The sequence below is a fragment of the Pungitius pungitius genome, chromosome 5 (assembly GCF_949316345.1).
Source record: "Pungitius pungitius chromosome 5, fPunPun2.1, whole genome shotgun sequence".
In the NCBI taxonomy this organism is placed as follows: domain Eukaryota; kingdom Metazoa; phylum Chordata; class Actinopteri; order Perciformes; family Gasterosteidae; genus Pungitius; species Pungitius pungitius.
Genome location: NC_084904.1, coordinates 22,765,414 through 22,779,249, shown reverse-complemented (window position 1 = coordinate 22,779,249; position 13,836 = coordinate 22,765,414). Strand labels below are relative to the sequence as shown.

Here is a 13,836-nt window from a genome sequence, read left to right as displayed (position 1 = left end):
CTCACTGATGAGTTTTAAGCCTTGTGGCTCTTTGCTGCATAAATCAGACACATTTTAAGCCACATTTCCCATGATGCACTTCTGGTCATGTTTTCTTGCCGATTTCCCTCCAAATGCAACCGTGTGAGCCACAAAGTCAAAGCGCAGTCCTTGTGGGCTCCTCTGCAGGTCTGCTGCAGTACGCCCACCACAAAGGGGAGAAGGGAGGCAGCCTGTCCTTCAAGTTCAACCTGGTGGATCCAGAGGGGAACCAGCTGATCGACCAGTCCTTCTTCATCAGCGTGCTCGGTGGGTTCATCTGAACAACCAGTTTGGTCCCCCCCCCCCTCCCCCCTCCCAATCAGCAACTGCCTCAATGTGCTTTCGTGTTCCCTCCCCAGAGGACCGCCTCCCTCCGTCCGTGGCGGTGAACAAAGGCCTGGTGCTGGACGAGAACTCGGCCAAGAAGCTGACCACGCTGCAGCTGTCTGCCAGCGACCAGGACAGCGAGCCGGGCGAGCTGCTCTACCGCCTCACCAAGCAGCCGGGCCTGGGTCACCTGGAGCACGCCGCCGGCCCAGGTAGCACGCGCAAAACACCCATGGAGACACAGAGGAGAAGAAGAAGAAGAAGAAGAAGCTGAAAGACATTCAGAGTGAGAAATGGAATGAATCGTGTTTCCTCTCTGCAGGCAGCAGAATCAGCAGCTTCACTCAGGCCGATCTGGTGTCGCGCAGCATCCAGTACGTCCACACCAGCGAAGAAGAGAAGCACGCCGACCAGTTCTCCTTCTCGGTGTCGGACGGGACCAACGAGGTGAACGAGGGGTTCAGGGACCTGGGGGGGGGGGCTGCAGATTAAACCTCTGCGAGAGGTCGTTGGTTCTACCAACAGCCCGAGAGGTTAAATGTCCACGGAATGTCCCCCCATCACATGATCAGTAGTTCAGGGTATGACGAGGCAGGCGGTCACAGTCGTGCTGGAGCCTCCGTTACCAATCAGGGAGCCGCTTGGCGCGTTTCGGGTCCCTCGGTTCCCATGATTATAAATTAGAGTCGCCGGTGTTTGTCCAACACACAAAAGCTCCTTCAGACGGCTTTGTTGTCGGGTCCCTGGTTTGGAGGCCGAGCCTCTCGGGCTGAAGCAGTAACAAACGATCAGGGAAAGACTTCTGACCCGTAGCCCGGTAATTACATTTCAGTCCAGAATATCACATGTGATGCATAAATCTGCCTTTCTAATACACACTAAAGACTAATGAGGCCCTCAGGAAACACGTGAAAAGGTCCTCTGCCTTCACGCCCGGCTGGCTGCTGTGTGGAGGCCTTTGTTGTCGTTGATGTGCTGATTTGGGAAGTGGTGCTTTTACTTTTGTCCTCTCTCTCCAGTGGGGTGCCCCCCCCCCCCCCCCTCGGCTTTCTGATGGGAACGCACTGCTTTAGTTTTTTGTTTTAGTTATAGTGAATATTTGGTTCAGATGATCCAAAAGGCTCAAATATGCACATTGAAGGAGTCCCTGACGTCACTCTGTGAATGAGAGGCTTCAGCAGTGTGAATGCAGAGCGAGTGGTGATCCAACGTGTGCATACACACATACGCATGCATCTACATCCCTATGGTCATGTTGCCTTAGAATCGAGGTCAGCTGTAAGTGATGACTGACGTCTGCATCTTCTCTGGGCCGGGATGCTGCAGGTGGCCCAGACCTTCTACGTCACCATCCGACCGGTGGACGACTCCCTGCCTCTGCTCCGGGTCCCTGGAATGAGGGTCCAGGAAGGAGTGAGGAAGACCATCACCGAGTTTGAGCTGAAAGCCACCGATGCAGACACAGAGGTAGAACCCGTCTTGAGAAACATATAAATATACAAAACCCACAATGATTCCCCTTTGGACCATCAATCACACGACTACAACACTGCTACTATTTCACTACTCTCTTGTACGTACTGTGCCCTCACGGCCCACTTTCTTCCAGGCGGAGTCCATCGTCTTCACCGTGGTGCAGGCTCCACGCCACGGCACCATCGAGCGCACGGGCAACGGGCAGCACCACCGGCAGACGGGCAGCTTCACCATGGACGACGTCTACCAGAACCGCATCAGCTACAACCACGACGGCTCCAACTCGCTGAAGGACCGCTTCACCTTCGGCGTGACCGACGGCACCAACCTGCTCTTCGTGGTGGAGGAGGACGGCAAGGAGGTGACGCACTAGTGTGTGTGTGTGTGTGTGTGTGGACGGTGTGGAGTGTGTGTGTCTTTTTGAAGTGAGAAGTCGTTAGAAGTCTTAAAATATTAGGTAAAAAAAATGTTACACCGAAAACGTGGGAAAAAAAGTGAAAAACAGGTGAAATGTTGAAGCTGCAAGCAGCGAGCACGTCAGTGGTCGTTCTCAACAGCCTCTCAAAATACCAGTCATGAGCCAATTTCCTTCCAAATCTATCACCAGACTGCATTTGGTCATTTTCAGATTGGGTTTAAAAGGAAACAATCAATACCTTCATGACAATTCCACTTCAGGTTGATGGTACACATCCCCAGAGGTAGTTAACTAACCCACATCAAGGGCACATTGAACCAATAATGATCCACCAAACATTTGGTGACAATCAAACTCAGCGTTTAGGAGGAGAACATGAAGACTTCACCCAGAACGTTTTTACATTTTACAAGACCTAAATCGCTTTCTATTTTAATAGCAGTGGCTTCTGTTTTTAATTTCATCTGTTTAATTCCTTTGAATACCTAATGACTCACTCACGCGTTCTAATTGCCGCGCTGACTGAAAACATGGACGGACGAGCCGGAAAAACACCGACACTCCGCTGCATTAGAGAAAGCCCCTTTTTTTTAAACTTTTTTTTTTTTTCGTGCAATGGCCCTAGTGGGTCGGGACCCACCAGTTGAGAAACACTGCTCTAAAGAACCATTTTCTGTGTTGGATTGTGTTTTTTTTGGAAAATACAGATGTTTGAATGTTTTTTTGAATCGCTCTTAGTCTGGACTCTTCCCCTGAGACCTGTTGTTGTTCTCGGTCCACAGAGACAACAGATCACATGATCACTGAGCCACGCAAACTCCTCCACCGCGTTAAGGTGCCGATTCACAGAGAAGACTTTTTTTTTTTTTTATGTGGGAAACCCATAAAGGAGGGAAAAAACCCACAGTGGAACCCCCAGATGGTGGAACCCCCAGATGGTGGGATCCCCTGATGGTGGGGACCCCCTGATGGTGGGATCCCCTGATGGTGGGGACCCCTTGATGGTGGGACCCCCCTGATGGTGGGATCCCCTGATGGTGGGGACCCCTTGATGGTGGGATCCCCTGATGGTGGGGACCCCTTGATGGTGGGATCCCCTGATGGTGGGATCCCCTGATGGTGGGACCCCCCTGATGGTGGGATCCCCTGATGGTGGGGACCCCTTGATGGTGGGACACCCCTGATGGTGGGACCCCTTGATGGTGGGATCCCCTGATGGTGGGGACCCCTTGATGGTGGGATCCCCTGATGGTGGGGACCCCTTGATGGTGGGATCCCCTTGATGGTGGGATCCCCTGATGGTGGGATCCCCTGATGGTGGGGACCCCTTGATGGTGGGATCCCCTGATGGTGGGGATCCCCTGATGGTGGGGACCCCTTGATGGTGGGATCCCCTTGATGGTGGGATCCCCTGATGGTGGGGACCCCTTGATGGTGGGATCCCCTGATGGTGGGGACCCATTGATGGTGGGATCCCCTTGATGGTGGGATCCCCTGATGGTGGGGACCCCTTGATGGTGGGATCCCCTGATGGTGGGGACCCCTTGATGGTGGGAGCCGAATTGATGCCAGGTCCAGGCATATAAAATCTTTGCTTTTGAGGACCCGCTTTCTCATTCATTGATTACTATCACACAAAGGGAAAACCTTTCTTCCCTGTGCTCCGGTAAGTGTTCTCTCCAACTTCATTACCTGCAAAGTAGCTCAGCCCAGCGTCTGAGGAATGTACCCCATTGCATTCATTTCCTTCTCTGGCGAAATGCGAGACCGCAGATGAATAAGAGGGTATTTTTTCGTATTTGCGAATGTACCTTGAAACCGGCAATGTGGCCGATGCTCGGACAACCTCCCAAAGCCGGTTCAACAAATCAACAGTAACAACATGTGAACGTAGTCCGACCGTCTCACTAAGCCATCACTGGAAAGTGGGCTCTCAGTTTAATTTTCCAAGTCATACAACATGCAAGGTAGACTCACATGTCCTCCTCTATTAGCCCTAAATTATGCTATTTGATATTAGTCCTATATTATCTTACATATTAGTCCTATATTATGCTATATGATATTAGTCCTATATTATCTTACATATTAGTCCTATATTATGCTATATGATATTAGTCCTATATTATGTTATATGATATTATTAAATGTCATTTAGCTGATATGATATGATTACATGTCATTTAGCTGATATTAGTCCTATATTATGCTATTTGATATTAGTCCTATATTATCTTACATATTAGTCCTATATTATGCTATATGATATTAGTCCTATATTATGTTATATGCTATTATTACATGTCATTTAGCTGATATGATATGATTACATGTCATTTAGCTGATATTAGTCCTATATTATGCTATTTGATATTAGTCCTATATTATCTTACATATTAGTCCTATATTATGCTATATGATATTAGTCCTATATTATGTTATATTATATTATTACATGTCATTTAGCTGATATGATATGATTACATGTCATTTAGCTGATATTAGTCCTATATTATGCTATTTGATATTAGCCCTATATTATGTTATATGTTATTATTACATGTCATTTAGCTGATATGATATTATTACATGTCATTTAGCTGATATTAGTCCTATATTATGTTATATGATATTACATGTCATTTAGCTGATATGATATTATTACATGTCATTTAGCTGATATTAGTCCTATATTATGTTATATGATATTATTACATGTCATTTAGCTGATATTAGTCCTATATTATGCTATTTGATATTAGTCCTATATTATGTTATATGATATTATTACATGTCATTTAGCTGATATGATATGATTACATGTCATTTAGCTGATATTAGTCCTATATTATGCTATTTGATATTAGTCCTATATTATGTTATATGATATGATTACATGTAATTTAGCTGATATTAGTCCTATATTATGCTATTTGATATTAGTCCTATATTATGTTATATGATATTATTACATGTCATTTAGCTGATATGATATGATTACATGTCATTTAGCTGATATTAGTCCTATATTATGCTATTTTATATTAGTCCTATATCATGTTATATGATATTATTACATGTTATTTAGCTGATATGATATGATTACATGTCATTTAGCTGATATTAGTCCTATATTATGCTATTTGATATTAGTCCTATATCATGTTATATGATATTATTACATGTTATTTAGCTGATAATAGTCCTATATTATGTTATATGATATTACATGTCATTTAGCTGATATTAGTCCTATATTATGTTATATGATATTATTAGATGTCATTTAGCTGATATGATATTATTACATGTCATTTAGCTGATATTAGTCCTATATTATGTTATATATTATTACATGTCATTTAGCTGATATTAGTCCTATATTATGCTATATGATATTAGTCCTATATTATGTTATATGATTAGTCCTATATTATGCTATATTGTATTAGCCCTATATTATGTTATATATTAGTCCTATATTATGTTATACATTGGTTCTATATTATGCTATATGATTGTATCTCTATGTGGAAATGCACTTATTGTACGCTTTGGATAAAAGCGTCAGCTAAATGTAATGTAATGTAATATTAGCCCTATATTACCTTCTATAATATTAGTCCTATATTATCGTCTATGATATTAGAAATGTTATGTATGATAATATGTTTATAATATTGGCATGGCATAACTGAAAGTATAGAAGGGGACATATGTGTCTAACTCACCTGCTGTATAACTTAAAAGATTAAACCGAGAACCTTTTTTCCAATGACGGCTGAATGAAACTATCAGACTACGTTCTCACGTTGCTACCCTTGACTCGTCAAACCAGCCGTGGTAGTTCATCCAAACACCGGCCAGATGACCGGGTCCAGGGTACACGCGCAAATACAGAAATTCCCTCGTCTTCATCTGCGGCCTCGCATTAACCAAAGAGGGAAATGGATGAAAAAGGATACATTCCTCAGACGCTGTGCTGAACTACTTTTCGGGTAATAAAGTTGGAAAAAACACTTACCGAAACACGTGGAATCAAAGTTTTCCCTTGGCATGATATTTACCAATGAATGATGAGGCGGGTCCCTGCCTGGACCAGGAGCAGGGGGGGGGTGTCTTTAGTGCTGTCAACCCCAGGTGTTATTGGGGTTGAAGCAGGGAAGGGGGGTCTTTAGTGCTGTCAACCCCAGGTGTTATTGGGGTTGAAGCAGGGAAGGGGGGTCTTTAGTGCTGTCAACCCCAGGTGTTATTGGGGTTGAAGCAGGGAAGGGGGGTCTTTAGTGCTGTCAACCCCAGGTGTTATTGGGGTTGAAGCGGTGGGGGGCGCTGTCAACCCCAGGTATTATTGGGGTTGAAGCAGGGGGGGCGCTGTCAACCCCAGGTGTTATTGGGGTTGAAGCGTGGCTGGACGGGGACCGGGGTAGATGGATGAGGGGATGGAGTGGGAGATGAAGGAGGATGATCTTGGATGGTCTTTTCTCTCTATTTTTTGGACTCTTGCATCTTGCGCCTCATTTTGTCCAGCTCCGTCTGCCGGTCCTGCATCCGCCGGCCAAAAATGCCTCTCTTCTTTTTTTTTAAGTCGAGGCAGATGTTCTCAAGGACTGTTTTGTCGTCCTCTAGATCTTGGATCCTGGTGACAAGGATCTGATGTTCTTTGGTGATGTTATCCTCCATCTGTCGGATCTTTCCGACGAGGCAAGACTCAGTGATCTCACTGGTGGAGACCCTGTCTTTGTAGGTCTCCTCTTGGCTTTTTTGTAACGCAGCCAGAGCCTCTGTTTCATTCTTCAGGTGTTTGTGTTCTTCTGCCAACTGGTGGTTTTTGGCCCGCTGTTCTTGCAGGGCCTCTTGGAGAGAACTGTTGGTGGAGAGTAAGCATGTTACGTCAGACTCCATGGACTGTTGTTTGTTTTTCAGTTCGTTGGATGTCTTCTCCTCCAGATCGTTATACTTCTGCTGCCAGGTCTCATTGTTGACCGTGAGTTCAGCACTTTTGACCGAGAGTTGTTCTGTGGTCTCGGCGATCTTCAGGGATAAACCCTCATTTTCCTTGATAGTCTTGTACAGGGCCTCTGTTTTGATCTTCAGGTGTTTGTGTTCTTCTGCCAACTGGTGGTTTTTGGTCCGCTGCTCTTGCAGGGCCTCTTGGAGAGAACCGTTGGTGGAGAGTAAGCCTGTTACGTCAGACTCCATGGACTGTTGTTTGTTTTTCAGTTCGTTGGATGTCTTCTCCTCCAGATCGTTATACTTCTGCTGCCAGGTCTCATTGTTGACCGTGAGTTCAGCACTTTTGACCGAGAGTTGTTCTGTGGTCTCGGCGATCTTCAGGGATAAACCCTCATTTTCCTTGATAGTCTTGTACAGGGCCTCTGTTTTGATCTTCAGGTGTTTGTGTTCTTCTGCCAACTGGTGGTTTTTGGTCCGCTGCTCTTGCAGGGCCTCTTGGAGAGAACCGTTGGTGGAGAGTAAGCATGTTACGTCAGACTCCATGGACTGTTGTTTGTTTTTCAGTTCGTTGGATGTCTTCTCCTCCAGATCGTTATACTTCTGCTGCCAGGTCTCATTGTTGACCGTGAGTTCAGCACTTTTGACCGAGAGTTGTTCTGTGGTCTCGGCGATCTTCAGGGATAAAACCTCGTTTTCCTTGATAGTCTTGTCCAGAGCCTGTGTTTTGATCTTCAGCTCTTTGTGTTCTTCTGCCAACTGGTGGTTTTTGGCGAACTGTTCTTGCAGGGCCTCTTGGAGAGAACCGTTGGCGGAGAGTAACCCTGTTACTGCAGACTCCATGGACTGTTTTTTGTTTTTCAGTTCGTCGGATGTCTTCTCCTCCAGATCGTTATACTTCTGCTGCCAGGTTGTGTTGTTGACTGTGAGCTCAGCACTTTTGACCGAGAGTTGTTCTGTGGTCTCGCTGAGCTTCAGGGATAAACCCTCATTTTCCCTGATAGTCTTGTCCAGAACTTCTGTTTTGATCTTCAGTTGTTCTGTGGTCTCTGTGACCTTCACAGATAAACCCTTGTTTTCCCTGGTGAGGTCTGAAAGCTTTGTTTTGTGCTCGCAGACCAGCCGATCATGGGCCTCATCTTTGACCTTTAACATGTCGACCAAATAAGCCTTCACAGATTCTGTGTTGGCATTAAGGCTGTTGACTTGCCTTTTCAGGTACTCCACTTCATTCCTGGCACGAGAGAGTTCACTATTCACGCTGGGTGCAGTCGGAGGACCTCCGACGAGTGAGGGGATAGCTCCCCGTCTCGGGTTCTTTCCACGGGACATTGTGAATAGTGCTTGTTTAAAAAAAAAGTGAGGGTATCTTTAAAAATACGCCTTGAAAAGAGCTAAATGCCCTAACGTTGTCGTAAACCACTCAATGTAGTCTCTGAAAAATGCTGATGAATCTTTCAAAAGTCTACTTAAGTAAGTAAAGGACGCCTTGAAAATGGCGAAATGCTCTAAAAAAGGCTTGGTTTGCTCTAAACCACTCGATGTAGTCTCTGAAAAATGGTGATGAATCTTTCAAAAGTCTACTTAAGTAAGTAAAGGACAGCCTTTAAAAAGGCTTTTTTTGTCGTAAACCACTTGATGTAGTCTCTGAAAAATGGTGATGAATCTTTCAAAAGTCTACTTAAGTAAGTAAAGGACAGCCTTTAAAAAGGCTTTTGTTTGTCGTAAACCGCTCGATTTAGTCTCTGAAAAATGGTGATAAATCTTTCAAAAGTCTAATTAAGTACGTAAAGGACGAAGGATAATCTCTCAAGAATAAATCCAGCTGCTCAGTTCTGTATACAGAAAGGCAATGGTCAAATATCACTCTGAAGTTCTATATGAGTGACACATCACTTGATGATGTCATCGCATTCCGTTGCTACGGAATCCTCCCCCCCCCAGTGGTGATGATCACTCTGAAGTTCTATGTGAGTGACACATCACTTGATGATGTCATCGCATTCCGTTGCTACGGAATCCTCCCCCCCTGGTGTTGATGCATTCCCTGATTGCAGTAGCACACAACAACACCCACTATATAATCACACATATATATATATATATATATTAGGGCCGGGACTTTAGCGCGTTAATTAAGATTAATTAATTTCAATGTGAATTAAGATTAATTAATTACACAAAAAATAACACATTAAAAACATTTTACGCATTTTTACACTTATTTTTTGCACCGCGGAACGTTTCTCACTGGATGAGTTTCGGAGGACCGATTATACTGGAGCACCAACTAGCGTCCATGACTTCAGACAACAACAAACCACAGTGAACATGAACGAAGAAGCTGACGAGACCGTGTCGGGTGGCCCCGTGAATGGGACATTTTATTATAATAAACACACGGATGGAAGCGTCGATAAGAGCGTGGTTGTGTGCAAGCTGTGCAACAAGGAATTCACATCGAGCCTCAAGTATCACCTCAACGCAACACAATTAGCAGCTAGCGTGGACGTACAAGGACCCACACCCAACCCACACGGCACCAGGTCAAATATTTGTATGTATAATACATGCGATTAATTTCGAATAATTAATTACAAAGCCTCTAATTAATTAGATTAATATATTTAATCGAGTCCCGGCCCTAATATATATATATATTCTAAAATTACTTTAAAGAGAGCAAAAAATCTACTTTTGACCCTGATAAAAATCCAGTCTTTTTTTTACCTTGCTCACTATGTTAATATTGGATGTCAGCGTACCAAAATACAAAGACAGTGAAATTGCCAAAAATGTGTTTTTCACTCAATTCAAAATGGTGGAAAATCTAGTTGACTTTTTTGTAAAGCATGTCGAAGAGGACCTGTGTGCCAACTTTCAAGTTGATCGGACATCGGGGGTTGAAACTGGCCTAGTGTGGTCTTTTTTAAATTTCTAGAGGGCGCTATAGAGACATTTCTTTACACCCAAACGTGAGACCCAAAAATTATAAAAATTTCATGCCAATTTCATGCCAAAAAATCATGCCAAATTGAACAACTTTTTTGAATGTGATAAAGGCGTGTGAGGATAATAACAATAATAATAATTAAAGCTGCAAGCAGTGATGAATGGGCCTTCGCCTCTCCTTGCATGTCGGGGAGGCAGCGGTCAGCTGGACACGCGGGTCAAAAAGAGACTAAAGAGACTAAATAAATCACTCTTGGGGGGGCTGGAATTCAAACCTGAGTCTGTGGTTTCATGAACGGAATCCACCAACACTAGGCTATTGCCGAGCTGCAAAAGACCTGCAAAAAGTTGACTACACTCGCTGCTTTTGGCTCTGATATGTATTGCCCACAGATTGTGTTGCTTCAGTGAGCAGAGCAGAGACAGTTTATGGAGATCGCAGAGTAAACGTGTTCGCATCTCCACCAGCATGTGGCAGAATACGTGTATTTAAACCATAGATGTAATTATATTAAAGTGTCCGTGTTAGCTGCCCCGCCACCACAAGCGCCCCCCGTCAGCTGTTCGCACGGACATTGCACTTTAGAATATATATTCATTAACTCAGCATGTACCGAACCATATTCTCATGTAAAAAAAACAAAATATGTAAAACATGACAAATTAAATCACTGCCCCTGCATACTGAACAAATATTACATTCTGGATTCATTAAACACATTTTAAGTCGTTCTGTTACTTTGAACAGAAATACATGAAGTTAAAGCTTTAACAGGGGCACACCGGTCCTACTCAATGGGGAGTTATTCTAACTCATTAACCAGAACACAACAGACAAATCCCCCCTAACAACATACATGCATTCCAATGTGTGTGACAGCCATTAGCAACATAGAGCCATAGATGCGGTAAACGACAGGCCAAGCTTAACACTGTTGGTCTTAACTGAATGCAGGAAAACATGTAATCACATCATTCAAGACTACCCATAACGAAGAAGTCCTTGTATACAATAAAGTTCAATGTTATTCACACGGCTTCCTCAGTATTATGTCCACTCGCAGTTCACAATTCTACCTGTTCAGTTAAAAAAAAAGAGCTACGATCCGCTGGCCACGTTGCTGTTCGTGGAGGTGGAGTCACTTGTGGCAGGCTAATACTCACAAACCTTTGTTAGAGGTTAGAGCGGAGATCGCAGAGTAAACGTATTCGCATCTCCACCCGTATGTTGCAGAATACGTGTAGTTAAACCATAGATTATATGATAACCATAGATTCCATTATATTGAACTACGTACCGCCAGGGCCCCCCCCTCTCCCTCCCCTGGTCAGCTTTTCGCCTTAATCGTATGTAAGCTGGACACCCCTGCTGTGTAAAAATTTAAGTCAATAACCTCAACAAGGAGATTAATCTGGACCCATTTGTTTGTTGTATCAGCCGGACACGTGTCTAAATAGGATTCGTCACTCTCCTGCTAAAAAACGGAATATTCACAAAATAAAAGTTATAACTGACTTCCTGTTTGATTTAGAGCATAGTCCTCAGAGACTTTTTTAAGTCTCCCTGTAATACATTTGTTAAAAAATCACCATTCTTGTAGGTCAAACAGGGTGCCGGCGCTGCTTCGTCGAAAAGGTTTATATTTCATTTTTATGAAGTACATATTATTACGTGTTATACAAGACTTCACCCTGTTTCTGTGACCAGATGTTGCTGCTGATGTTTCTCCACTAATTCACCTCCTGTCTATTGAAGCATTAATCCGAACCACTTAAATTCCCAGAAGGCACCGGGAGCGATTGACATTGAGACGGATTGTTAAGTCCGGGAATAAAAGGTGTTCTGTGACCATTCATTTCTTCAAACATCTTCTTTGTGCCCCCCCCCCCCCCCCCCCAGATCGTGACGGCCGCCCCGCAGAAGTTTAAGATCGATATCCTGCCCGTCGACGATGGCACGCCGCGCATCGTCACCAACCTGGGGCTGCAGTGGCTGGAGTACATGGACAACAAGGTGGGGGTGTGAGGACGTCCCCCGGAAACAAAAACATTACAGATAAACAACAACGAGACACAAACACAGAATGCTACACAACTCGAGACACAAAGACGCCGCCGAGGGGACACAAGCGGGGGGGGGGGGGGGGGGGTCTTATGACACCACGAACACGTCACATGTTCATTCCGTCTGATGTCTCTCAGCGAGGAGAAGACGATGGACATCAGACTCTAACCCATAAAATGAAAGAGACAAACAGCAGTGAGAAGTGAAGCTGTAACTTTAACGCGTCTATGGGCGCCTCCCTAAAGTCCCTTTGACGTCCCTCAGGCCTCCAACCTGATCACCAGGAAGGAGCTTCTGACCGTGGACCCCGACACCGACGACGGTCAGCTGGTCTACGAGATCACCGCCGGGCCCGAGCTGGGCTTCCTGGAGAACAAGATGAGCCCCGGCGACGCCGTCACCTCCTTCACTCAAGGTACTTTACACCGGTCACCACGGGGACGTCGTGCTGAGAAGACGGGGAACTAGAGGCTGAGACCATGAACTCACGTTTACAACGTTTACAAAGCATTAGAGAAGTAGTCATTTTCTCACGGACGTCTACGGGACCAGAGGAGTCGCCCCCTGGTGGCTGGTAGAGAGAAAGCAGCTTGTTAATGTTCTAACTTCTACTTCATCAGACCTCACGGTGAGGAGGACACAGACCAACTGATCCTATTCTTCTGTTCATCAACACTTCCTGAAGCTCGGAGACTCTCGTCCTTCTTTGGTCTCTCGGCCCTCGATTACAAACTAATTGCTTTTCTCCGACCTCGTCTGGAAGCTTTAAAAGAGACTGTTTTTTATTCCAGTCACAGGAACAAAAGCAAGAGGCTGCAGATGGTTTCAGGTCGTTATTACCCAGCGACCTCATTAAGAGCCTTAGAATCACTACCAAGTATATTTATCAATAATCCTCGAGCTGCGTAAAGACGCTGTGGGAACGCCTCTGCGCGACCGCGTCATGAAGCACGTGTGAAATTTAACCAATGGCGAGCTTGAGGGGGCTAGCTGTGCAGATTGTGAGCACCTGTCGTGGCAATCTCTAACTAGGTAACGCCGGAGGCAGTGCGTGAGCTGAGGCACACGGCTGACCTCGCGTTGAGAGCCACGAAGGTTACATACGTCACCGAGAGACGTTCCCTGAGAGGGAACGTCTCTCGGTGACGTATGTAACCTTCGTTCCCTGAAGGGAACGAGACGCTGCGTGCCGATGCCATACTCCCGGCCTGCCCGTGGCACTCGATTCGGCCTTTCAGAGATGAATGGTCCTGCCCTTCGGGTCCCTTTGTAGCGCCCTGGTCCCGGCGTCCCCGCCTATGACGTACCAGCTCGCCATTGGTTAGGTTTCACACGTGCTTCATGACGCGGTCACGCAGGGGCGTTCCCACAGCGTCTTTACGCAGCGTCTCGTTCCCTTCAGGGAACGAAGGTTACATACGTAACAGAGAGACGTCTCATGTGGTATATCTGCATCGATTAGTTACTTAAACGGGAGATTCATTAAAAGAAAATTATATATATGTAACTAATTAGATTTTTTGTTATTTTTTAAAATCCAAACTAGCTTCTTTTTTGCAGGTTCTCACATTTAATACGACAGTCAGATATGGAAAAAATATTTGGAAATGTGAATTGTTTCACTATT

General features: G+C 44.9%; 1 protein-coding gene across 3 annotated transcripts in view; it reads left to right on the top strand.

Annotated features, from left to right (window-relative positions):
- fras1 (Fraser extracellular matrix complex subunit 1) overlaps positions 1 to 13,836 on the top strand; it is a 99,256-nt gene that overhangs the window by 76,809 nt on the left and 8,611 nt on the right. For all 3 annotated transcript variants that reach the window (XM_062562602.1, XM_062562601.1, XM_062562600.1), the window contains 7 exons: positions 169 to 288; positions 381 to 560; positions 671 to 795; positions 1,675 to 1,815; positions 1,958 to 2,185; positions 12,045 to 12,158; positions 12,474 to 12,624. In XM_062562602.1, the coding sequence (XP_062418586.1) occupies positions 169 to 288; positions 381 to 560; positions 671 to 795; positions 1,675 to 1,815; positions 1,958 to 2,185; positions 12,045 to 12,158; positions 12,474 to 12,624 (1,059 nt within the window). The remainder of the gene's footprint in view (positions 1 to 168; positions 289 to 380; positions 561 to 670; positions 796 to 1,674; positions 1,816 to 1,957; positions 2,186 to 12,044; positions 12,159 to 12,473; positions 12,625 to 13,836) is intronic.